General features: G+C 34.0%; 1 protein-coding gene and 1 pseudogene across 2 annotated transcripts; both read left to right on the forward strand.

Annotated features, from left to right (window-relative positions):
* The first annotated feature begins 40 nt into the window (after positions 1–40).
* On the forward strand, positions 41–27753 carry SLC25A36 (solute carrier family 25 member 36). Of its 2 annotated transcripts, XM_039837306.1 has the most exons (7): positions 41–320; positions 8711–8875; positions 12519–12596; positions 14854–14954; positions 22688–22754; positions 25214–25503; positions 27349–27753. In XM_039837306.1, the coding sequence occupies exons 1-7, from the start codon at positions 280–282 to the stop codon at positions 27540–27542; spliced, it is 936 nt and encodes a 311-aa protein (XP_039693240.1). In that variant the 5' UTR covers positions 41–279; the 3' UTR covers positions 27543–27753. The 2 variants fall into 2 exon arrangements, with proteins under 2 accessions (XP_039693240.1, XP_039693241.1); XM_039837307.1 differs by lacking the exon at positions 8711–8875.
* On the forward strand, positions 10958–11078 carry LOC120582570 (uncharacterized; annotated as a pseudogene).
* Positions 27754–27899: the final 146 nt, after the last annotated feature.

The raw sequence follows: 27899 nt of genomic DNA on the forward strand, positions 1-27899 counted from the left end.
GTAGGGCATCCAAATATTCACGCCCCCGCACCCACCCGCCCACCGCTCTCGCCCCGCTCTCGGGCTTTGGCCGTGTGCGCGGAGCTGGAGCGGGAGGCGGCGCGGCTGCACGCCGCCGGGAGGGCACAGCCGGGTACCTTGTGCAGCCGCGTCTCCGCCAGCTCCCCTCGACATCCCCGGGGCGCTGTGGGGCTTCAGTCCAGGACCGAAGCCGCCGGCTGTCACGGGCGGTCGGATCTGCGTCCAGCCTCAGCTCCCGGAGGACATGCGGGAGAGAGAATGAGCCAGAGGGACACGCTGGTGCATCTGTTTGCTGGGGGGTACGGTCCAGGCGGGGCGTGCGGACTGGGGCTGAGGGGGCTGGACTGAGGCCGAAAGCCGTGGACTGGGACGCGGGGAGAGGGTGAAGGTGCAGCAAGGCCCGAGGACAATCAGGGGTCCGCGGAGTTAGGGGTGAGGTCCAGGCGGGGGGGCGGGTGTTGGGCCCTGGAGGATGGAGGAGGTGAGGGGGCTGAGGCCCAGGCGGGGAGAAACGTAAGGCTTTGGGCCTGCGGAGACGGAGCGAGGCCGTGGCCAGATTTGCGAGGCTGGAGTTAACGCGGGCCCCTGGGCCCAACGCGGCCTAGCGGGTACCCGAGATGCGGGCCCGCGGGAAGGAGTATGGCCGCAGCCTCTCGTAGGTTGCTTGACCCAGGGTGCGACGGGGCGGGAAGTGCGGAGGCCGAGGACAAAATGGGCGCCAGGGCCGCCTTCTTTCCTTCTCCCCGTGCGGGCTACGGGGCCTCCTCACGTCGCTTGGGCCCCACCGCGGACTCGGGCAGCTGATTTCCGGGCCTTGCTCTGCCTAGTAGGTTCCTCGGGGGGCTTCCGGCACCAGGTAGGCTTAGGTTTTCTCTCTCCTGCAGCAGCTGTTGGAAAATTTCTTTCCCAAGCTTTTCTAGGTTGCGAGATGCGGTGCAAAGTGGCAGTGCCATTGAGGTCAGATTCTTTTCATGAAAAGGAACCCTCTGCCGCACCCCCTGCTTTTCCTTTGCTTAAAGGAGAAAGTGGGGTAAGGAGAGGTCAAATGCTTTGGCTGTAGTCAATGTATGTACAAGGATAGGACCAAGCCTAAAGTCTTAGGTTGCCAGGCTGAATGCTACAGACACTTTGTTGAGCCAGTTTAGTCTCTTTTTCAGGATTGTTCCTTAAAAATTATTTGGAGAATCAGCAATTTTTAAGTTTAGGAGTTTTTATCTGTAGGATCACGAAGTGTCTTCTCAAAAATGGCAACGGCGAATTATGCTGAGGCTCTTTGCTGCTTATATGACCATATAAAATTGTATCTCCTTTGGCCATAGTGTGTGTTTTTAAATCGACATTTTTAAGAGTATTAAGTAATATATATGCAGTTCTAGTCAGTGTCTTGATTTGAGTTGGACATATGGACTCTGTTGCCAGTGATAGCATTATTTTCGTTGGGTTGGCACATTCATTTAACATTGCACACCAATTATGAGCCAACGACAGTTCTGACAAAAAAAATTTTTTTTTAATCAGTGAGACCTAGTTTAAGTAAAGTTTGTTTTCCACATTGCCGATACTTAAGTAGATGAATTTTTTTCCTGTGTAACTCACTGAGAACTTAATACCTGTAGTAAGTAATATCAGATTATTTAAACAGGGGTCCCCATCCCCTAGGCCTTGGACTGTTAGGTACCGGGCCGCACAGCGAGAGGTGAGCGGCAGGGAGTTAGCGAAGCTTAATCTGTATTTGCAGACACTCCCCAGTGCTAGCATCACCACCTCAGCTCCATCTCAGATCATTAGGCATTAGATAGATTTTCATAGGAACACCAGCCCCTGGAGCCAAAAAGGTTGGAGACTGTTGATCTAAACTGTTTATTCTGTTATCATGGAATTAATTAACCTATGCATTCATTTATTAATTTAATGCAAAACTCCTACACTTGGATCCGGCAGAAATTTGGTTATAAAGATATTTGTTAAATTAATAATGACATTTGTTAAATTACTTCACTTCGTTGTAAAATCAGGGCAGAAGTAGAATACTTAAAAGTACAATTAATGTTTATTTTCACTTCTGTCTATATTTTTATTAGCCTTATTTCAATAGTTTTTTACCACCTTTTATTTTCCTTTTTTACTCTTGTAAAAGAGCATTTTTTTCATTCTTACCAATAGATTACAAGGCTAAGAGAAGTTTGCTTATCTCAACGTAGAATATTCTGAAACTATTATCCTGTAAGTAGATTAGCGTAGTAGAGTCGTGTGGGTCATGGACCTCTGGGAGTTCCCAAGACCCTTTTGGTGGTCTAAGAGGTTAGAGCTGTTTTCATAAAAATACTAAGGACATTATTTGCTTTCTCACTGCTTTGACATTTGTACTGATGGTGCAAAAGCAACTGTGGGTAAAACCGTTGATGCCTTAGCTATCTAGCGTGTATCAGGGCAGTGTAACCAGATTATACTAGTAGTCATTGGCACTTGGAATTTAAAAAAACCAGTTTCACTTACAAATGCTCTTAAAGTAGTAAAATTATCAATTTGACTAAATCTTGACCTGTTAGTACTCATCTTTATTTCATATTCTGTGACAAAATGAGAAATATGGATAAAGTACTTTTGCATACCAAAGTAGTTCTGTAGTTGTTTCAGTCTCAAACTGAATTAGCCTTTTTTCATGAGAACCTTTCTTTCTTGAAACAATAATCGATGGACTGACTATTCAGACTTGACTATTTGGCAGACATTTTCTTAAAAAATGAAGGAAATGTTGCTTCAAGGAAAACCACTGAACATTTTTGCCATATGATAAAATTTGAGTTTTCAAGCAAAAATTAGAATTGTTGAAATCTTTGAATGACCGGAAGTAATAATTTTTTTGTGGTATATAATAAAATGTATCAACAGTGAGAAGATCTGTATAACCCAGTAAACTAAATGACCAGTGCATGATATAGAGTAAAGGGTTCAGAATGAAAGACAGACCAATGGATTTTAATGTAACAGCGTGGAAAGTTTATTGGTATAGTTCAGATTCCATATTGCAACTAAACTTTAAGTACCGACCACTTGTCAGTTTTAATGTAATATTGAATATTCCCACAAAAGGAGTTGAATTATACCATTAATTAGAAGATATTCAGCGCTATGGAAGAAATGAAAAATCAGAATAAAGAAGAATAGTGAGAGTGCAGTGTAATTCTAAATAGGGGGATGATACGAGTCAATTACAAAGGTGACTTGAGCAAAGACCTGGTTGGAGAGTTAACTTCAGAAAGAACAGGCAATGAAAAGATCCTAGGGTAGGAGCACAGTAATGAGGCAAGTACAGGCAGAATAGCAAAGCCTTCTTAGGACATTAAAGTACTTCAGCTTTTTCTGAAATGGGAGAAGTCATTGTAGGAGTTTACAAGGCTTCCTTCCGTCATCCGTCACCATGTTTAGAATAGACTATACGTAGGGCAAGGACAGAAGTAAGGGCATGATTTGGCTATAGCAGTAATCAAAATGAAAGATAATGCTTGTTCATAGTAGGTTGTGATGGATGTAGAGTGTAAAGGAAAGAAGAGTCAAAAATAACTCCACGGTTTTTAGTTGGGGCATCTGAAAGGCTAGAGTTGCTGTTAACTGAGGTGGAGAATGGTTGCATAGAACAGGGTCGGGGCAGGGAAAGTTCAGTAGTTACGTTTTAAACATGGGATGTTTGCGAAGAGGTCAAGAAGCCAGTTGTTTATAGTTGGTTGAATATTAGTCTGGAGTACAGGAGAGGAAGCAGTCTGGACTAGAGATAAACCTTTAGTAGTTATTAGAACATAGATGGTGCTGGGATCCTAGATGAGATCACTAAGGGAGTGAATATAGAGAAGAAAGGACCAAAGATTGACCTCTGGAGACTCCCAGCAAAAGAGATCAAAAGAAAAGGAAGAACCAGGAAAAGTAGATTTAGAAAAAGTAGAGATTTCAGCAAAAGAGATCAAGGGGAAAGAAAGAACCAGCAAAGTAGACTTAGAAAGAGTGACCAAGAAAATGTATTCTGAAAGTGAAATGAAGTGAATATACAGTATTTAGAAAAGAGTGGGTGATCAGCTGTCATGTTACTGTTACTTAAGATGATGTCCGAGAGCTGTTAAACATTGAATTTAACAATCAGACCTTTGATGACCTTCATTAACTTTTTCAAAGCAAAGCAGGGCGTAAAGGTCTTATTGGAGTGGGAGAGAAATTAGAGATGACATAAATTTGAGATTTGCTGTGTGGGGAGCAAAGAAACAAAGTAGTAGTTTGTGGAGGAATTTTACCTTTACTAAAACTACCACATCCCCTGAGCATATCTTGTTTCTATAGTGAATTTTGGTCCTCAGTCTGACATCTTATTTTTCCTGAAAGTGAAGACTGTATAACTACATCTTGGACTGTATGATATGGCTTCCTTCTGTGTTTCCTTGTTTATCTAGTTGTTGGTTACATTTTCTTTTTTTCAATATTGTTGGTGTTTTTGATTTTGCCTTACCATTCAAAACGCCTAGCTTTTTATTTTTCCTCTGCATCAGAAACACTACCTGTATCCTCCAAAATTACTTTCAACCACTCTTTATCTGACTTCTCATAAGTTCATCTGTCAAGTATATAGAGTATGTCTTTCATGCACTATTTCAAGAACTTGAGTTGTTTCTTGCCCAAACATTAAAGCTTAAGAGAAAATACCTCTATAGATATACTATCAGAGAATTTTGGTAAGACTTCTTAAGTGGTTTTTATAGAATTTTAGAGACAGGCTACAAGTTTCGAGATTGAAAAACTCCTTGGCTAACATTTTAATCTCTTCCTAGTGGCATTTCTTAATTTGACTAACATCCTAATTAGGAAATTACCTGCAAGCAGAAAAATGAGAAAATAGTTCAACCTATGTGCTTTGCAGTTGTCTAACAAAATAGGTTTGCTTAAAGTTAACAAAAATATGTGACTAAAGTACCTAGTGTATATATATACATGTATGTGTACATGCACATATACACACACTGGTGTTGTGCACCCAATCAGAATAGATTTTGTCCATTTATAAATTACCTTGCGTGTTAAAAATGAGTGTCTTGCTCCATACATGCTCGGAAGGTTAAAATGAAGGGTATATGTCTTGGAATCGTAGTTCTTTTCCATGACCCACCCTTTCCTTAGCAGAATCTTGGAGTGCCTTGAGTTCTTTGCTGGTGTAGTGAGCAGAAGTCCTTTAAAGCCAAGGAAACTGTTCCAAAGCTTGAGGCTATCCTGCTGATAGGGTTTTGCGTTTGTGCACCTGACCTAGGGATTGATGACTCTTGGCAATATGGCTGAAAGTGATCTACTTGCTATTCATACTTACTTTGTGATCAATTTCTCCTTTCTTATCCTCTTCATCACCCCACCCCTCCAAACTTCTGATTCATTCCTATGTTGCTATAACATGGGTTGGGGAGAGCACCTTGGGGTCCCCAGAGGCCTTCTCTTCCATATAAGACCTATTTGCACGAATTTTGTTTTGTTTGTTTTGTTTTGTTCTAACCAGACTCTTGGTTTCATTTTGCATAGTTTCAAAACAAAAAAAAAAAAACAAATCCTTCATTCTAAGTAGCTTTTAGCCACTTCTTTACTCAAGGAATCCATAGGCCCTTAAGTAGTTAGAACGTTTGGCATGCCAACATTTTTAGACAATTCTTAAATATTATTTAAATTTTATTATTTAAATCAGTGCATAGTTGTATGATTACCTGACCCACCAAACAACCTTGGTCTTATATCTTCAAAATATGTGACATTTGCATATAAAACTTTAAAATGAGCATCGATCCAAGTAGTTTCACTCAAGAATATATAGTTTAGGTGCTCAAACCTGAATATACCAAGGGTTCGATGGCATTTAACAGTTTTATTAAATTTCTAACCCTAGAAACTGTTCCTTCTAGATTTTTGATATTACAGGATAATGAACTTCTTTGTTCTTCTGCTATCAAACTTGGCTGTTCTCTCCTTGGAATTCTTTGCTAATCAAAGCATTTAAAGCAAAGGAGCAAGCAACTTCTAATTATAACATTTTATTTTAATAATAAAGCATCCAACTTAGTCTTTATTATTAGTGACACCTTGCAACTGATCTTAACTCATTGACTGTATCACTGGATCAGAGGGACCCAGGACCAGTTAGGAGGCAAGAAATAAAATGAGGTCCTGCTTTAAAGCATTTGTAGTGGGGATCGTGAGGGGAAGTATGAAAGGAAATTTAGAATGTAGAAACAGTGAGACTTGACAGTTGAATATCAGAAAGCCTCTATCCCTTTTTTTGGTCCAACTGATGATTGTTAGCCTTCAATACCTCATACCTAGATAATTATAGGAGCTTCTTCCTTGGCCTTTAAAATATTGTATATTTTTAAGGTATACATCATGGTATATATAGTGATTACTATATTGCATATCATCTCACATAGTTACCCTTTTTTTGTGATGGGAGAACCCAAAATCTACTTTTATAAATTTCTAGCATTCAGTACAATATTATTAGTTATAGTCATTATGCTATACATTAGAACTTTAGATTTATTCATCTTACATAACTGCAGTGTTGTACCCTTTGGCCAGCACCTCCCCACTTCTGCCGCCTCCTCACTCATGGCAACCACCCTTCTCCTCTCTGCTTCTACGTATTCAGCTTTTTAAGATTTCCCATAGAAGTGAGATCATGCAATTTTTTTCTTTCTGTGTCTGGCTTATTTCACTTAGCATAACATCTTTGTTGTTGTAAATGGTAGGATCTTCCACAAGACCTTCTGGATTCCAGATTCTTCCCTTTCTTTGATCATGCATTCTTCACAGCCTCAGTACATTCTCTCACGCTCAATTTTTAAACTGTTATATTGGCTATGCAAATTAACATTTGTGCTGAATTCACTTATTATAAATAATAAATATTTAAATCAGTATTTATTGCTAAGGAACTTCCTTTGCAGGGGGAGTGGAGCAAGATCAAAATTTTAAATATTAAGATTTTTATATAGAATTTTTAAAAAATAATTTCTAATGTTTTCCATTGATTGTTTTATGACTTGCTCGGCTTAAGAAAATAATTGTGCTGCCACATCTTATAGATTCATAAATGAGATAGTAGTATATATTTAATATATTTAGTTGTCCTCACATCATTTAATTGTGAAACTGAAAATGCATTGTTCTTGGCCTCCCGGCTATTAAATAGCACAATTCTTTAACCTTACACTAAATTGACCAGCCTATAAAAATACCTCAAACCACTCTGACTACTGTTTTGAAGATAGATTGGAGGGGGTGGGGCAAGGGATAGAATCAGGGAGACAGACACTTATTAGAAGGTTAATGCAGTGATCTCATTATACAGTGATTTACAAACAATAGAGTATACAGATTTGAATTATCTTATATGCCTGAAAATTGTATAATGTTATTAACTAATGTTACCTCAATAAATTTAATAATAAAAAAGACATAGTGGCTTAAACCAGGGTGGAAGTGGTGAGAAGTGGTCAAGATTCTGGATTTATTTTAAAGTTCTGAGTCAAAGACACATTTGCACACTATGCACATTCTTTATAGGGTCCAGTGGGTCCCAGAAACATTAAGCACATTCTCCAGTTAAAAACCCCTGCTGTTTTTAAAAGTTAAAAATAACTGCTAAATTTTGAGAAATTAATTAAAAATAAAAAATGTATGCAAAAGGTAAAAAAAAAAAAGCTGCTGAAAGATTAAAAAAACATTTCCTGGTTCTCCCCTACATCTTCTTCCTAGGAGGAACTCCTGTTAAGTCTCAGCTGTTTCCTTTGGAGTTTTCTTCATACTTTCTTTTCTGGTAGAAGAGGATTTAGTTATAACGCTCCCTGTTTCCCCATTCTTTTCATCCTCTCAATATATAGTTAGTTACATCACAATTTTTTGTTAAATCAGTAGTTAATGCTTAACTTACTATGACAATATAAAAATTGTTGATAAAACAACTAAGTTATATGTTGACCTTTTCTTTCTTGAATAACTTCATTTTCTCTCCCTGGAGTTAATAATTGCCCCATATTCTAAAATATTTGCTTAGTTATGTGAGTACTTATACTTGAATATTTATTTTCATGTGGTCAAATATATGTGTCTTATCAGTCTTTTTTTCCTGGAGTTCTTTATCTCTTTGAACTCTGTCATCCTATGGCTGTCTGGACTAGTTATTTTCTGGGCCTGACATTTGACTATCATCTTGGGGCTCCTCCTCCCTTTCCTTGATTGTTATTCTGTTTCTGCATTCAGTTCCCTCTTTTTACCCCATTTTGTTGAGATATCATTGACATACGACATTGTATTAGTTTTAGGTGTACAACATAATGATTTGATATAGTCCCTCTTTTCTAGTTTACTCTCTTGTGGAACACATCCTTTAGTAGCTGTGTAAGAAAGGGTACAAGATAGAAAATTTCTTGAAATTGTTTTATCTTCTTTGGCTAATTTTTGTGAGAATTAAGCTCTGTTCTTTCTAGCTGCCAAAGGTGTTTATATACAGTCAAATAAATGAAACATTTAGAAAATTATTTAGTCTTCTGAAATAAAAAATGTTAGATTTTAGTACCTTGGCAAAGCCCAGTTGCCCGCCTGTTTTACAGCTTGCGTATGTGTACTAACTGATGAATTAAATAGATAAGTTTTGTTCATTTTTTTGTAGATGTGGTGGTACAGTGGGAGCTATTCTGACATGTCCCCTGGAAGTTGTAAAAACGCGACTGCAGTCATCTTCTCTGACACTTTATATCTCTGAAGTTCAGCTGAACACCATGGCTGGAGCCAGTGTCAACCGAGTAGTGTCTCCTGGACCTCTCCATTGCCTAAAGTGAGAGCACAGTTTATGAATTTTTTTTAGTTCGTTTACCGTAATGATGCCCACATATTTATTTATATTCTGCCATTTTTTTAAAGTTTTTTTTTATAAACTTAATGACAGTTACTGTGAATTATAGTCATTAGAAACCATAATTCTAATGGAGAGGAACTGTTAGTTAGATAAAATGTAATATTTCCAAATCATGTATTTGGAATATTTTTTACATTTATCCAATGGATTTATTTTCTAAAGCTATTATCTATATTTTCTTTTGAATTAGTCATAGATTCTTGTGTTAAATGTTAACTATGTGTGTGTTTTTCATTTTCCAAGTATTCACACAAATAAGTACATCCAGTTAATAGCAGTGTGTGATTTTTATATAACATAAACATAACTGATCATTAAAGCAGAGTTCTGCTGATTTTAAAACGCAATTCAGTGTTTGTTTGACATCTCTTGATGGTTTGAAAAAGATTTGTTTTTACATTTTACCATACTTTTTTATGTTACAAATTGGATTTGAATTTAAAAACTATTAAAATTAGGTTTTACATGTTTACACTTAGGTATGTAACTGAATGCCTTGTGTGTCTGCCTTATCAGCTCATTTGGAACATAATCTGTTTGAACTTAGTTCACAAGTGTTTATTTTGTAGTAGCAAATAAACTCATACTGTGTGTTTACCTTCTCTACCAAAAGATTTCATCAGCCTTTGCTTTTTGAAACTTAACCTAAGTACATGAATAGGTAGAATAAAATTTTAACAATTTTGAATTAAAATAGTTATATATAAATCTACCTGATTATTAATAGAGTATTTTAATATCACGATTTGACATTTATTACCACTGATTACCTCTCCTTAAAGTTCTTCCTTTGTCTTTTATAACAATACTATATTTTTTATTTCATTTTTAATAGCTTTGCCTTCTCTGACTTTCCTCAGAGGAACTGTAGGACCCTCTGAGTTCAGCTTTAATTTTTCGGTTGTTCAGGCCCTCTTACATGAGTCAATCTAACGTGTTTCACCTCCCATCAGTATACAGATGACTTCCCACTCTGCATTCTCTTGCTCGAGCATGTTTTCACTCATTTCCATTATTTCCCTCGCAGGAACTCTGTCCTGATCAGTCTGCTTCAGGCTACTGCTGCTGCCTTTTTCTTTTTTTTTGCTTTCCAACTTCCTTATTGAAATATAATTCACATACCATAATATTCACCCTTTTAAAGTGTACAATTTAATATATTCACAGAGTTGTAACCATCACCACATTCTAAATTTAGAACATTTTCAGTATCACCACAAAAAGAAACCCTTACCTGTTAGCAATGACGCCTCATTTTCTCCCTTTCCTCTAACCCTCCCCCTCAGCCCTAGGCAACTACTAATGTACTTTTTGTCACTATAGGTTTGCCTAGTCTGGACATTTTATACAAATGCAATTATATAATATGTAGTTTTTTTTGTGACTGATTTCTTTCACTTTACATATTTTCAGGGGTCATCCATGTTGTAACAAGTATCTTTATTGTCAAGTATTTCATTTTATCTACTCAGCAGCTGATGGATATTTGGGTTTCCACTTTTTGTCTATTATGAATAATGCCACTATAGGGATATATGTTCTCATTTCTCTTGGGGATGTACTGGGAATGAAATTGCTGAGTCATATGGTAAATTTATGTTTAACATTTTGAGGAACTGCCAAGCTGTTGACCAAAATGGCTATAAATTTCTGCACATCTTCACCAGCCCTTGTTTTACTGTCTTTCTTTCTGATTATAACCATCCTACTGGGTTTGAAGTTTTTCATGGCTTCAGAACCAGGAACTTTAGGAATCTCCCCTGGGCTCTTAGTTTCTTAGGTGGCTCAGATGATCTTCAAGGGGTCTCTAAGTTGAAATTGTATGCAAAACTGTGAGTGTTTGCAAATATGTATTTTTTCTTTAAAGGACACTTACCTTCCTTAATTTATCAAAAGAATTTATAACATAGAAATAGCTGACAAACACTGAATCTTCAAAATGTGCTTTTGTCATTCTTAACTTTGCTTCTGTCTAATCTAGTTTTATCAAAAGTAGTTCTGGTCTACAGCCATGCCACCCTGAACGTGCCCAATCTCATCTGATCGAGAGGAAGCTAAGCAGGGTCGGGCCTGGTTAGTACTTGGATGGGAGACCACCTAGGAATACCAGGTGCTATAGGTGGGGGGGTGGGAGAAGTGAGCCTGTATTATCGCCTGTATCAGTCATCTGGATGCATAGTGAAAATGCAAATTGCTGAGCATTCTCCTATATCTATTTAATCGGAATACTTTGAGGGTGGGATCTGCATTTAAACAAATGCTTCAGTAATAATTATCATATTAAGATTTATCAAGTGTTTACTGTGAGCCAGGTACTTTTTAAAGCTTTTTATATATGTTTATTCTTTACAGTAACTGAAAAAGAGTACTGTTTTTCTCTATTTACTGCTGATGAAAATAAGGACAGGTGAAAAGTTATTTTATGTTTTCACAGCTAGTTCATTACCAAAATTCGGCTTCATTATTGAGAAGTTTGGCCCCACAACTCAGACCCTTGATTAACCATTATGCTCATTTGCCTTTCAAGACATCGTTCTAATAGATGCTTGAGAATCACTGGCCTAGTCCATTAACTCTAAATTAAAACACCTATTCTCCTCAATCACTTTCTCCTCACCTCCAGAACTTAACTCACCCTCAGAAAGCCTTCCATGACTTAGACATGCATCTGTTCCTTTCTCTGCATATGTATCTAGCTTGTATAGTATTTGCTTATTAATATAATATGTTATTTGTTTTAATATAATTCTTATTTTCACAGCTGGACAGCAAATTTCTCAGTAGCAGAGGCTTCACCCTCTCTTTTGTCTTTTTACTCTGCTTAGTCTTTAGTAAGTATTCATTATAGTAGATGTTAGCTGAGTACAGGGAGAAATGATAACAGACCAAACATTTTAGTACCCTAAAAGTTTTTAGATTTTGTCATAGCATTTCACTAGAATGATTGGATGAGATAGTGCTGCAGTACTTAGAGACTTGTCCAATCTTGAGGAAAGGACCTCAAATACTAGGAGGAAACTACATTTCTCATTGGAATTTTGTGTATGAGTGTGTGTGTCCAACATCTTTTTTTTCCTAACATCTTATTTTTTATATTATATATATATATATATTTTTTAATAATGTCTACATTTTGTGAATTCTTATCAGTTCCCAAGAAGTACTAGAATAGAATTCCATCAGACCTATTGATCTATAGGATTTGGCTCCACTAACTGGGGATTGTATTTACTAGTAAAGACAGTAAAATGGAGGCAGTTGAAGGTGAGAGTAGCATGACGATATGAAAATAAATGTAGAAATATACATTGTTATATCTTTAAAACTTGTAGGAAATAATCTAAGTGGAATTCTTTTTATTATCACTATAAATCTGTTATCAATCTTCTGTAATTTATGCTATGTCAAGAAAATCAACTTTTCAAAAGTAAGGAATACTGACCAGAGCAGCATAACATATTATATTACAAACATATGAGATTTAGACTCTTAAGTTTGCTGTACAAATAAAATACCAGACCTTGAAAGACATTTCTTTCTAAATAATATTTTTCTCTTGCAGGGTGATCTTGGAAAAAGAAGGGCCTCGTTCCTTGTTTAGAGGATTAGGCCCCAATTTAGTGGGGGTAGCCCCTTCCAGGTAAAAAAATTAAGTTAAGCAAAATTGTAGCGATCTTTCTTGTTTCAGGCTTAATAGGGAAGATGCTGAAGATGCTGAAGTCAAGATGGTAAGGATAAAGCACTATGGTGTAAAAAACAGACAGGTATCAGTAACCATCTAAAAGGATTGGCAGGTTGCACCATATGACAGTGCAAAGAAACTCATAGTGAGATCATCGTGAAACAGTTTTTGCACCAGGTTTAAAAGGCAAAGAATGAACTAAAGGAACTAGCAGTAAGAAAGGGGGAGATCTGGATTTCTAGAACTAACCCTGTTTTTTGGTTTATGGGACAAGGTAAGCAGACAAAATGGTTTCATTCCCTATTAGAAAAGCCGAAAGGGCCTTAATACATTAACTTGTCATTTTTCTCTGATACGTTTTTATCTTAGATCGACTTCTTCCATGATAGAATGCTGTGCAGAGTTCACATTCTGAGTGAAAATACATACCCAGCTCTCTGTTCCCAAACAGTATACCTGATCCATGTCTCATTGTTTATTGGATTTCAACTCTTTATGGACTACTTTCTCTCTTTTTAAAAAAAATTATCCAAAATTTTATCTTTATTGTAAAGACTGAAAAAAATGTACAGCATAAAGCTTGACATTACACCTCAAACACCACACCTCTCTCATAATTCACCACACACTTACTTTTCTCCCTATAGAAACCATCATTAATAAATAGTTTGATGTATAGCCTTCTATTAATTTTTCTGGACATCAAATGCGTAATATGTATACTTATCATTTATATAAATTGAATCATATTAATTATTTCATTCAATTGTCTTGAAGCTTTTCCATAAAAATGTATAGTTTTTTAAAAATTGCATAATATGACTATCCCATCATTAATAAGCATTCCATTACTGTTAAACTTTTAGATTTATTTCCAGATTTTTGCTGTTGAAAACGATTTTATGATCTTACCTATACCTTTATCTTTGAGTACTTAAATATATTTTTTTAGGATAGTTACCTAAAAGTAGAATTTCTGGATAAAAGGGCATATGCACATTTAAAATTAATGAATATTGCTCAACTACCTTCTGAAAAGGCATCCAATATTTTTATTCTGAAATAGTGAATTAGTTGCACCAGGTATTACCCATTTTTGCTATTATCCATGTCTTGTAATAATTGTCAAATAGACCAAATATGATTTTTCATTGTTTTAATATATATTTGTTTAATTTTTGGTGCAGTCTCACCCTCCTTATAATTATTTGTATATCTCTTCTGTGAATTACATATATATATATATCCTTTGCCAATTTTGTCATTAGGATGCCTTTTAGTGTATTGAGTTCTAGGAAAGCATTGTTTATTCCTCTTCACAATTTGGCATCATTAAATGTATTCTATTTTTTTTCTTTTTCGTAAAGCAGAATGTTTCATTTTTAATTATATTAACCTCCCCTTTCCTAAACATATTTAAAAAGACACAACAGTGAGATTCTCCCTATTTATACTTGTCTGTCTACTCTGTCACTTATTCAACAGATAATCAGGATTGTTGGGAAGTAACAAGATATTTGATATAGCAAGCAACTAATTCAGTGCCTGGAAAGCTAAACAATGAGGAGGTAGTTGGGATGCATAAAGTAATAGTAAATTAACGGGAAATATTTACAAATGGAATGGAATGTTTACAGATATTGGAAAATATCACCTGACCTGATGGGGCTGATTTCTTTTGGAATTGTTTTGTTTGTTTAATGATACTATGAACTATTCTGTGTATAGTATAAATTAGAATATACCACAGTCTCTCAGAATTGTTTAACATATACTTTGATCAGTTGGGTCAGTTCTGACTTTCTCTCACCAAAAACAAATATGTATTTGGAAGTGCTTATACCATATTTCTTTAAGTGTATTTAATTTAGTCTTAGCATTACGTAAGCCTTCCAGCTTTACTAATATGTTTTCAAAATTTTATACAAATACTTTTTGTTATAGTTAGTTGCTGTCAAAGTATTGGGATGGGGGAAAGGGGTGTCTCAGGATGCTTTACATTTGAGTTTGTCTTTTTCTTAATGAGTTGATACAAAAAAATACTACAGGGCCTTCATGGGAAAAGTGTAAATTAACCTGATGTTACATGAGAATGTAGCTAAGACAATATTTTTAGACTTCTCTGCTCTAAAATTATAAAGATCAATTTACATGTCATTTAAATCTTATGAATTAAGCAACATGCTTATTACTAAAGTTTAAATCTTTATTGTAGAGCAATATACTTTGCTGCTTATTCAAACTGCAAGGAAACGTTGAATGGTGTATTTGATCCTGATTCTACCCAGGTACACATGATTTCAGCTGCAATGGCAGGTATGAATATGTGATATTAAAAAACAAAATTTTCTGAAAACTAGAGACTTAATACTGAGTTATGATTAATTTACATTGTAAAGTTAAGACAATGTGCTTTTCATTATTTAGCATCCACAAATGTGGTTTTTATTGTTTTTTAGTGTACCATAAATTTAATCAGGGGGTATATGTAAAATCTGTTTCAGTTGGCATTTTGTAATTAGGAGTTTTGGGTAGCCTACAGGTAATATAATATTTACATTGTCTTGTGTAGTTCATTGAATATTTAGTGATCACTTTTGATAGTTTTAAGAATCCAACCATAATTACACTATAAGTTATGGAGCTGTAATTTACTCTTCTCTCCTCAATTTCTGTTAGTGCCTTTTCCCTTTTTGCTGCATGTTTTGGCTTCTGTCTGAAATGTGCCGGCAGTTCTTGGTAAAGTATTCATTTTGTCCTGTGCTCAAATGCTGACATTTTTGTGAGTGATGTATTACTGATAATTCAGTTACTATAATGTGTATATTTTGAAAAATACGTTTGGCATTCCACGTAAATCACACTAGATAGCACTCTAAATTTGGGCACTGGCTATCTGTACATGCTCGCTATAAAATGTTTCCAGGAATAATTTTATCATCATTGAGAGTATATATAATTCTGAATTTAAACTACCAGTCCTGGGGCTCTCTCTGCACTGCCTTAAAGATAAACTGGAAGATTGGTTTGACCAGTCTCTTTCTGGAATCATTTGTTGCTATGCATGTTAGACAAAGCCATGACCTTTGGTTCTCAAAATTGTCTACCGTTTTCTGAGATTTATTCCATATGTAACCATACCTCACATTTCCAAATTATGCTGTGACTTCGTAAAGCAAATTATATCTACTTTCATCAACTGTTGACCAATTAATTGTCAGTTATATGCTTAATGAGTGCCTTAAACTGTTAACCATTTTCTGTTTAGAAATAAAGTGGATCAATTTGAACCATATACTTAACGAACTAAGTGTAAGTTTGAAATACTAATTTTTGAAAGGTTAATAGCCATATATAATAAAGGTCTAGCATATTACCTTACAAAATATTTCAAGGCTTTTTATATTTAGTAATTGTTGACTAACTCATTAAAATTTTAAAGCTGGAAGGTAAAACCTTAAAGATCAAGGTAGTGAAATACTTTTATTTACTGATGTGGAGAGATCTTGGGCAAGTTATATGATTTATGTGAACCTCTATTAATCCTTAGAATGAGTAGGTGGTTCTACATATATTTCGATTTTGAGAATGAGTTCTTCAGTACCGTAGAGATCATCTAGTTACAACTAGAATTATTTTTTAATGTACTTTTTACAGATTTTCCCTCCAAACATTTCAGTTGGTATAAGGTAAAAGTTAGTAGCTAATTTCAAACTATATAATCACTGTATTAGGATCTTTAAGAATGTATTTCTGGATTACCAGTGTTTATGTTTTGTTTTTTAACCCCAGAAAATTATAAAATATTAATCTTTCTTTTTTGAAAGAATTAAAATCAAGAAAGTAGATGAGCAATCATTTGAGGATAGTTAAATATTCAGTATTGCAAATTTAGAGTTTCAGAATATCTTAATTCCCACTGGAACATTTTTTTCATTAGAATATCTCTTCAGAATTTATTACTATATTTTATCAATTGCAAAGAATTTCAGTGGAATTTTTATTTTGCACTTTTTATGTTGTACAAGTATTAACTTTATCTTTTTTTTATTTCTATGTTGGTACTATTTCCCAACCTTGAATTCCTTGAATTTTGGTTAATTAATAGTTTCATACTTGTTCAGAGATTATTGCACTGTACACTTACTGTGTAATTTGAAAATACTTCTTCCATTTCTTTGCAGTTACATTTTTTCTGCGAATTGTGCTTTTAGAGCTTACTTGAACTGTTTATGAGCATTAACATTTAGCATTGCGGTTTTCATACATAACTACATGGTTGGTGAAACTGAATGGTCCCATGCAGACTCATTAAGGTAGAATTTTGCCTCCTTCAGTCTTGAAATAATCTGGACCAGATTGCTCTGGTTTTCTTCAGGATCATATTTAGAGGTCTTATAAATACGAATTGGGGGTGCAAAGAGCTTAGAGGCAGTCATGTGAAAAATCCTTTTTTAAATGGCTGTTCAAAAAAAAATGCTAACCTTGTCACCTTAGTATCTTGAACTAAAATAGACAGTGATACTGCCTGCAAGATTTTGCCACATCAAGCATTACACAAAGAATTTAATAACATACCTTGTACATAATTTTTATTTCAAGTAACCTCTCAGTTCAGTTGCATTTTGCATTTTATCCATAAGAACTAGAGTGTTTAGATACCAAGTTTTTTTAATTAAAAGAATAGTTTATTTAAAGTGGGTCTTATTTTCATTTGTTGTAGTGTTTCAAGGGACTACTATAAGAGTTTGTAAACCTCTAAGTTTGACATTGGAATTTTTTTTCCATTGTGAGGCTATTTAATCAAATTAAGTGATGTTGACACTTCATGTTTTACCTGCCTTTTTTCTTTCCTATGTACGACGTTTGTCAGACTAAGTAAATCTTAGCAATTGACAGTATTTGTTTTGTTGAGGGTATTGTGTGTATTTGTTTAAATGAACTTGCATATCCCTCTGTATATACACCTAAACACAGATGTGTGTACAAAAAATAATTTTTTTCTTTATAGTAATTCTCAATTTTAAAAAGTTTTTATCTGGAATGTACATACTTTTATATACAGTATTATAGATTTAAAGGAAATGAATTCTGATTGGCTTCGAATGAATTTTTATTGGCTTATATATTCAAACAGTTACAGCTCAAGTTTTTTTAAATACCCATAATGTAATCGGTTAATATTTCCTAGATACCTAGTGGGTTTTATTTGCTTTTAGCATTCACTGTTATTTTTCAAGATATAGTTTTCTATTTGACTTAAAGTTTATTAAAGTTTAAATTTTTACTCATTAAATAGAAATTTTGTCTTGTGTATATAAAATATTTTTTATTATCATGTTTGTCCATGGCAGCTCATTCAGCCAGATGAATGGTTGAACCAGATGTTTTATGTTTGTGTGTAAACATTCTTCCTGTTTTTTGTTTTGTAGAACACAAGAAATTAAATACAAAATAACCCAAAATATTTCATAAAAATGGATGTGCAATATTACTGGCCATAGTGCAAAAGGTGAAAGGTACTACTGTAGCAACATATACTTTATTTTTTTTTTAAAGATGATAAATAATTACAAAACGGAGTTCCTCAAATATTCTGGGTGGGCTTTTTTGTTTGTTTTTTGGTTTTTTTTTTAAGTTTACTAAGTAGGCTGATGATTAAAGAATGGAAAATTGATTTCAACTCCAGTCATGATAGATAATAATGGTAGGAAAATGGGATATTTTAATTCCCTCTACAAATATTTTCTTAGAGTCTCCTTTGACAAGGTTAGCATTTTTTTTAAGGCAAAAGTGGTCTTTTAGGTAAGTATTTGGACTCTGAAACTGCTGCAGATGGCAGAATTTTCAGTACTCGGTGCATTTTTTTTAAAAATTTATGGCCCTTACTGATATTCCTTTTTCTTTTTTAACTTAAAATTTTCAAAAAAGTTAGATCTCACCGTAAATATTCTCAAATCCTCCCAATGGGATTCATTTTGTACACATGTTTCTGATGAGGTCACTGCTTGTTGTTATGATACAGAAAAGCCTGTGTCTATTTTAGGCATTTACTGTACATTTCTCCCGAGAAAAGAGTGAGATCGTGTCATCTCATGCTCCCCATCCGCAGGTCACTTCCTGTAGAAATATGGACTAACTTAAACCTCGTGAGTACTGATCTGAGCATCTCTTGCAGACTCTAGTTATAAGAAACACCCCCTGGGAATTTATAATAGCTGTGGAATTAATAGAAGGCGGGAAATGAACTTTTATTTCCTGAATTTGTGTGTGCATTATCTGAATAGTTTATAAAACTTTAATTCTAATTCTTTTATAATATTCCTTTTAGAAGGAAGAATGGGTTAACCTTTCAGTCATTATGCAATAACAGCCTGGGGTCTTCAGCTTAGCCATATAACTTTGACCAGCAAAGAATTTGATAACAGTATTTAAGATATAGTTGTAACTAGTATCATACCATCCTACAACTTTAAAAACAAAATAGCTCTTTGCTTAGAGTAACATTTTAAAAGTCTAATAGAATGCTTTCTATTCTCTTGTCTGTTGATACTTGACTTTTTTCTACTATCTTGCAGAAACATTGATCTTAATACCTATCATTACTTTCCAAATAAATGGAGGAAAAGAATATATGGGATCTTAGCTGTTTTAGTTTTAATTAGTTTTTTTTTTAGTAGTTTTAATACATTTGTCTTAGAAAGTTATATGGGCTTTGTTCTTATTAAAGAAATTAATTAAAATAAAAAGTACTAAAAATGCAATACTACAGGTATCACTCACTTAATGAAATAGACATTTTCAGCAACTTTAATATAAGCAGAATTTCTGTTAATCTGTTTTTTAATTGGTTTACATTATCAGATGGAGTCTTAGATAAAGCAAAACTTAAAAAAATGTATTTTAAAGGTTTCTTAAAACTTTCTAATAAAATACTAACCATATTACTAACAGTGTGGCCAATATACTACCACTTTGCTTTAACTGACTATGGAGTAACATTAATTCTTAACCTGCAAGTAGATCCTACGTATACCTCTAAGTCCGTTTTAATGTGGGTACTCAGAATATTACTATAAATTAGCATATTATCAAAATGTCACAAAATTTAAATACCAAAATAAAAAACTACAAGAAATTTCTAAGTTTCAGGGACACCATTCCCAGCACTTTTGTGTATGTTTTTCTTAGAAGAAATAAGGAAATATGTTTAGCTTTGGCTTTTTGTCAACTTCAAATTGCCTTACCATATATAATTCAAAGTTAATGATAAATTTTTGTTTCTTCCCACTTGTTTCATTTCTTGAATTAATAGATTATATTTTTCTAGATTTTATTAGCCTTATAATGTCTAGTGTTACCAGAGTGTCTTCGATAAGAGAATGTAGTATAGCGTAAAATTCAAAGATCAGTTTTAATTGGTAAAAGATCAATATCTAAAAGCTGTGGGATGTTGCCTAGATTCTTTTAACCTAATGGTTTGCTGGCATTTAGGCTAGTGTCTTTATTAAGAGTTAGCTTATGGGGAGAGTTGAGCCAAAATAACTATAGTAAGCAAAAGTAAACAACTGTAATAGTTATATAAGGATAAAATGACATTATCTCACCTAAATTTTAATGTGTTCTGTTCTGTAGGTTAATTAGTGTCTGGAAATGAATTTTAGTTAAGTGAGAAATACCTGTTGTTTGCTTCTTGTCATTGTTTAATATGTACAGTGAATAATTAAAATTACGATTTATGGGTATTTCGAAATTTTATTTCTAGTAATATTTATAAATATTTATTGTAATATTTTAAAGTTGACATATATGGGCTTTTTTCAGCCTCTGAGGAATTTTGTGGCTTAAAATAAAGCCTGGGTTCTAAGTTTATATTTTTGTAAGTAGAACATAATTATTTTTTAAATACTTCGATGTTTGTCTTTTCAAATAAAGTATAGTAAATTGAGATTTTCTAGGCACAGTTTTTTTTAAGTTTGATATAAGAATTCTCAATTTCAGCCTTTCTAAATTTAATAAAACAAATATTTTTTCCTTAAAATTTCCACAGAATAATTAATAAAAACCATTGTGAATAATGCAGAGTATTTTGTTGGTTTCTGGCACTTAGTGGCTTTTCACTAATAAACCCTTAATATTGCTGCACAGACTTGTAGCGAACACATATATTTAAGTTTAAAAATAAAGAAGCCTTAAATTAGGATATCACCAGAACACTGGTGTCTGGTTCATATTTGCCTTAAAATAAAATTTCAACATCTTTAGTTTGACTTTTTTACTTAGAAAAATGAGGTTCAAGAGAAGGGGGAAAATGCTGTATAACTTTATCCTCACTAGGCCATGCAAGAAAATCTTTTCTGGACTTTTAAATTGATTTTTTAATTGATCTGACAGTTTTGTATTTTTCTCTTTCCTTTTACCAAGAATACATGCATGAAAAAACTTTATTTAAAAATGTTACTTACAACCTGTCCAACACTTTAAATTTTTATTATTTAGAACTGATATTTAGAATATGTAGTTTTAAAAACACTTAAGTGAAAAGGAGACAATATAATAACCATTACAAAATTACTAAAGGAGTTATGAAATCAAACTTTTATTCCATTTATCTTGCTTGATAGATTTCAATTTGAGCAACCCCTTGTGAAACATCTGGCTATTTCTACAGTGTTAAAGCGATGAATTAAGGGAGGAAAATTTGGGTTAGCTAATTTTCTGATATTACAGAAAGGAAATGAACCTGTGAGACTAAATTCCACTTTGTATACAATTTAGTGAAATTATTTTGCATTTGTTATATACCCATACTAGCTTTGAAACCCAAGAAAGGTTTATGATTGGTTCTGTACTATATTTAACTTAAAAAATAAGTTATCCCTAATGTGTACCACAGCATTCTTGTTTCTGAAAGTACTAATATTAAATGTACTGGTTATAGTCCACCCTTCTAAAAATAAAGTGCTTGACCTGCTAGTATTAAAACAGTTAAGATCCTTAGATATTCCTGCATGTAAATTTTCATTGAATTTAAAGGCCAATTCATTAAATGTAACTTGATGTAAGTAGTTCTATGAAGTTTGGGTAGCTGATTTTAAACTTTCATAAGCAATATATTAAAACCTTGCTTCTTCATATAGGTGAAGTGGGCTTCATAAATTTCGATCATCAAGAATGCATTTCATGTTGCTATTTTTTTATAACACTAGGAAGATAGAAATAAAAGATATGCACTAGCCTAGAAACATACGGTTCCAGAGATCTTAATTTACTACCTGGAATGAGCCATCTTAGGTGACCATCCTTCGACATTGATAATAACACAGTACTTTAGTTTTAAAGTAAACAAGACCTACCTCTACCTTAGGTTTCTCTCTTCAGTGTCTGTAAAAGTGAGAGGGGGTTCCAGTTTGTAACTTTTTGAACTTCTGAGTTTTTGTATGTGTTTAAGTAAGGATGAAAAATAGATTTGTCCTATTAACCCTAACAGAAACCTTACCTCTGTGATACCATTATTTTAACAGTATTAAATGTATGTTTATATATTCATAAGGCCAAATAACAGTCCTTTCTGTTATACAGTCAGCTTAAGATGAAATATTAGTAAATACTGACATATAGAATCCATTTCGAGCATAGTGATTTGTGATGTTAATTGGACCCCAAGTAGTGATTGTAGTTTGCATGCTAAAAAGCCCTAGAATACAGTTTTTTTATATTTGTAGAACTGGGTTTCTGAATTTAGTTTAGAGAATAGAGGGTACCCAAGAGGATTTTCTGCATATGTTGGGAGAAATATTTTTATATAGTCATATTTTGCTCTTAAAAGATTATCTTTTAGTCATTATGATCAGAATTTGAGAATGTAGATTGGAAATACAAATGTTCATGTTTGTATGGATTTGTAAAATAAAAGTGTAAAGCATACTTCAGTTAATACTTTAAATATTTATATGCATTTTTTAATATAGATTTATATAATTTTTAAAATTTTAAAGTTAATAGTGTATTCATTTTTACCAGAGTTCATTTTAAACATGTTTGTTTAGGTTTTACCGCAATCACAGCAACCAATCCCATTTGGCTTGTAAAGACTCGATTACAGCTTGATGCCAGGTATGTTATTTCATTAAAACAAAACTAAAGTTGGTTTCAACTAATTTTTTTCTGTAATTTATATCAGTGAGATTTCAGTGCCAGCTCTCTAACCACGTTTTCTCTTCTTTTGCTGCTGAATTTTTGTTTTGTTTTTGAAACATGGAAAGCAAAAATGATATAATAATTGGTAATATGAGACTTAAGGGAAGAAAGTGTATTATGTGTTGTGTTTTTAAATAGAAGAAAAAGAAAGAAGAATATATTAACCTTAGCCCAAGCAGAGATTACATGATTATAATCAACCTCCCAACAGCCAATAACCCATATGATCAACTAGCCTAGGCTGAATCTTTATGGATCGTTGCTCAAATTCAGTAACCTTATATACAATAAGTCCTGGCATGGGATTTTGCTCTCATATATTCATAGACTTCATTTTTTACCACCGACTACTTCTATGGTAGCAAGATTCATTAATTCAGTAAATCTGTATTGAGCACTGCTAGATTCTAGAGATATACCAGGAAACAGTGGGAACCAACTTTAAATGAGAATAATCAAGGAATGGCTTTTTGAGCCTATTTTAAGCAGAGGCAACAGTCAGTGCAAACCACCCAGGTCCTAAGTTTAGGGCCTTTGACGTGTTCTGGGAACTGAGAGAAAGCCAGAAGCAGAGCAGCTAAGGGTTTTACCATCTCAACTTCTGTTGGCCTTTAGGATAGAGGTTGGGAAAGGTAATACTGTTAAGTCGAGAGATGATCCTATCTGGTATATAATAATAATGTTAATAGTTTTGAAACTGTTTTAGTCTTTCAGTCTGGAGTATACTGTATAACAAATTTCCACAGTGTTTCGTATTTTAGGGTTTGAGAAGTGTTCTGTCTTTTAGACTATAAATAAAACTGATCTAATAATTAACAGTTATGCCTGATTAAATATCTGCTTTCCACATTCTGTCATATTGAACTGTATATTATTTGGAAACTTGAAAAGAAATGTATAATTCTTCTTTCACCTGGAATAATTTTTAGTGAAATCTTAAGTATTGTGGCAAAACTCAAAACTTTATTTCTTGAAGCCAAATATCTGAAAAGTGATAATGATAGATAAAACAACCCAAAGGTTAAGAAAGTGTAAGATGCCAGTCTATATTATACTATGAACTACCAGGGCTATCCTTCAGTATATTCTAGGGTAGATTTATATGAGATCCAGGAAAAGCATGGCTTTAAACTCTTTAATATTATTTTTTCACTTATTATAATTATAACCCAAGCCAGCACAGTTTCTTAGGCTTGGGAGTAGGGAATGGGATGGTGTTAGGATAGTTGTGAAATGTTTATTTAAAGATGCCAATTTGTAACACTGATATCAAGAACAGGGCAGATGTATTTGCATGTTACCCTTTGGGACTTGCAGCTCTTTTAATTTTGTAAGAAAAGATCTGATGGCAGAGACTTAATTTCAGTTGGTTGCAAGAATTATTCTCAACTAAGAAATTATTCAGTGTCATTAGTTGAGGACAATCATTAGTTCATAAATTTGGAAGAATCTGTAGGTTATCAGGTAGGTTTCTTAGTTGTGGTTTTATTTTGTCACATTAGAAACAGGTTATGCATAATTGATAAATAAGTAGATTTTCTACTTCTTTCCCTATGGGTAACATTTAAACCCACTATAGATGGGGTTCTGTTGAGGGAATCATAGTGTAAGGTAATACATATTTTTACAAACTCAAAATTATATACTTACGTAAGAAGAGATGCTGTGCCTTTAAATAGCACTAGGGGACATTTTCTTGGGGCTAATATTCAATAAATACTTGAGAACTGTAGAGGTCCTCTGTATTCTTGTATTCACTAGGATACTGAAATAAAGATATGACCATTGTCTTCAAAGAATATTAGGAAGTTTTTCTTAAATTCACCAGGCCACTTTTTGGGAAGAACTAGGTGGGGTTGGAAGAATCCCTCAGGTGCACAGAAATTCAGTTAATCCTGTTCTTTGCCTCTGTGATGTACTGTAATCATGGGCGTCTCAATCATTCTTTTTATATGTAATTAAATGCAAAAGAAATCTTCTCAACTTAGAACTGGATTTAATATAATGTTGAGTGTTTTTTGTTTGTTTTGTTTTTATCTTGAGCTGTGGTCACAGTATATTTGGACTATAAAGGATTTCGTTATCTCTACAGTACAAATTTCAATGAGGATGTGAAACTAAAGATTCAGTGTAGTATATTTCGCATTCAGTAAAATAAACTACTTTATGTTACCCACCTAATATGACAAAGTTTGGACAAAGAATAGGAAATCTAAAATGAATATTTTTAAATTCTGATTTCACTTCTTCATACATTAAAGAGAATCATTCTTTATTAAGTAGAGTGGCATATGTCTACTATATTTTATTTACTTTATTTAAAAACCTGTACTACTTTATTTACATTAAACAGATTTTTCCGTTTTGCTTTTCAGGAATCGTGGGGAAAAGAGAATGGGTGCTTTTGAATGTGTTCGTAAAGTGTATCAGACAGATGGACTTAGAGGATTTTATAGAGGCATGTCCGCTTCATATGCAGGCATATCAGAGACTGTTATCCATTTTGTTATTTATGAAAGTATTAAGCAAAAACTCCTGGAATATAAGATTGCTTCTACAATGGAAAATGATGAAGAGTCTGTAAAAGAAGCATCAGATTTTGTGGGAATGATGCTAGCTGCTGCCACCTCAAAAACTTGTGCCACAAGTATAGCATATCCACATGGTAAGAGGAGTTGAATTTATATAATGTTCTATTAATTCAGAAATATTCTCCCACCCCAACCAATAGATGCCTTATTATTAGAGCATTTATAATTTTACTGAATTTCAGTATAACAAAATACCATTCTTAGGAATTCCTCATAATGGAATTAATCTGTATAAGTAATGTAAAGCAGTTTTAAGAGGTCAGTATATGCTGTTAGTACCATGGTGGTGATTTATCATGAGCTCTGGACAAATTTTACCCTGGAGTCAGTCAGATTGCAGTTGGGTGACTGGGCAAGTTTTTATTTTATTTTTTTTAAAGTGTGGATGTAGGTGGTATACTAGATACTTTGTATACATTATCGCTAATCTACATAAAAATGCTGCAAAATCTAGGTATGCTAGAATATAACCAGAACTGCTTTCATTTTCAAGTGGGAAATAAGAATTGTTAAAATTAACTTGCTTGAGGTCGCATAGTTTACTCAGTGATGGAGCCCAAATTTGAATTGAATTCTAATCCCAAACACCAAATGATTGTACCATCATTTCGTGTTGATGAATAAGTATATATAAATGATTTATTTCTGCGTTTAAGTTTTACAATATCAGCTTGTTTCATAAATAGCTAAGAAAATCACTTAAAAATTGGTCTGCAACATGATGAGGGGTTTTATTTGTTGGTTGGTTGTTTTTTTGTTGTTGTTTTTGTTTTTGTTTTTTGTAACTTTGTTGACTTCCTAAGTGTAGCCTTTGATTTTGGTGTGCTTGAGGTTTACTTTGGTTTGGGTTTTTAATTGAAGTGCTTCACTTTTGTCACACTCGTTATTAACATTTATATTCACCTTTGTAAAGCTAAGGCTCTGTGGTTAAAGCTGTATCAGGAAAAATGAAACCGGTTTAGGAAATATTTGCTTTAAAATGTAATTTGTGAATAAAACCAATTCTAACCAAGTTGGACTGAGCTTACCCCGGTTTTCCTGAGGGAAGTCCTAACTTCTTTAAAAGAAGTCACAAGAGGATAGTGTCAGCAGCATTGTTTTAGGTCCTGGCCTCCTGATGGAAGGATTAGGATGGTGGCCTGCTAAGGTGAAAGAGGTTTGGAGTTTTAAGTATCCTGTCCCTTCAAGTGAGATGGTGTATTACAAGAAGTACAGGTTATAAACAATATTTTGGGTTGGAATGTATAAGTAGCATGAATTATTAAGGCAGGACATGAGATTGAGTGTTAACATTTCGTAGTGAAAATGGCTTTAGGCCATTTCTCTCAGGCCTATCAAGAATAGTGTATTGAAAAAGTCTGAGAAATAATGAATGTGAAAAGAATAGTCTTTGGTTGGAAGCTCTGAATTCTGGTCCCTTCCTCTCCCCTCAACTGACAGAAACCTCTCAATAGTCCCATTCCCTCACCTTTTAAAATGAAAAATTGGACTAACTGTAATCTTTAAGATCCTTTTTAGCTTTAAAATTTTATGATTTTTGCTTAGTTCCTTCCTAGATAGGGCCTTTTAGCTGGCAGCTTATATTTTTAACATTTTCTACCTCTTCTACATGAAATTTCATCTTGGTATGTGGACCACATTGTGATTAGATTACTAATTCTTTTTTCTCGTTGTAAAGTCCACTTTTTAAAAATCTTTCCTGCTTGTTTTTTACGTATATTCATTTTATAACGAGTATACATGACTTTAGCCAGCTATCTTAGAAGTTTGGTGGTGTTGTAATGTGACTGGGTTCAGTAAGTTACACATTAAAAATCCCTTCTTTATCCTAAGCCTATACTTGAAGGTAACAGTATTAGGAATATATAAAGATATCACTAATGTTTAAATAAAATGACTTTAATTTTTTTCCTAAACAGAAGTCATAAGAACAAGACTGCGTGAAGAGGGAACAAAATATAGGTCTTTTTTTCAGACACTATCTCTGGTTGTTCAAGAAGAAGGTTATGGGTCTCTTTACCGTGGTCTAACAACTCATCTGGTGAGACAGATTCCCAACACAGCCATTATGATGGCCACCTATGAATTGGTGGTCTACCTACTCAACGGATAGCAACATCAGGCTGTCATACTATAAAGAGGGAAGACCAAAAGATTACAGTGGACCATGGAGTATCGAAGCCAGCATGATGGACAGAAGAAAAATGATTTGGGAACATGTAACTGTACCTAAGTGGAAGTCTGGTTTTAGGAATTAAAGTAATTATAATCACATTACTTGGTCTTTCAGTAATGTGGGGGAAAAAACCTCAGCTGCCTCCATGCAAAAGCCTTTAGAGGCACTCCTTCCTCAAAATTGCCATTTTCTCTATCATCTATAGGCCAGACTTGCATTTTGTTTATGGCAGTCATGTTTATTCCATGAGTATTTTTTCAGTCTTTTCAACAAAGCCATCCCTAGTTATGTGCT

Source organism: Pteropus medius, unplaced genomic scaffold (genome assembly GCF_902729225.1).
Source record: "Pteropus medius unplaced genomic scaffold, Ma_sr-lr_union100, whole genome shotgun sequence".
NCBI lineage: Eukaryota > Metazoa > Chordata > Mammalia > Chiroptera > Pteropodidae > Pteropus > Pteropus medius.

What these genes read in the sequence shown, in the direction of transcription:
- SLC25A36 (XM_039837306.1), top strand. Translation starts at nt 280, where the DNA reads ATGAGCCAGAGGGACACGCTGGTGCATCTGTTTGCTGGGGG. An exon ending in GGACCTCTCCATTGCCTAAA is followed by an intron (nt 8,876 to 12,518) that starts GTGAGAGCACAG and finishes TTTCTCTTGCAG; the next exon opens with GGTGATCTTGGAAAAAGAAG. An exon ending in GTGGGGGTAGCCCCTTCCAG is followed by an intron (nt 12,597 to 14,853) that starts GTAAAAAAATTA and finishes TCTTTATTGTAG; the next exon opens with AGCAATATACTTTGCTGCTT.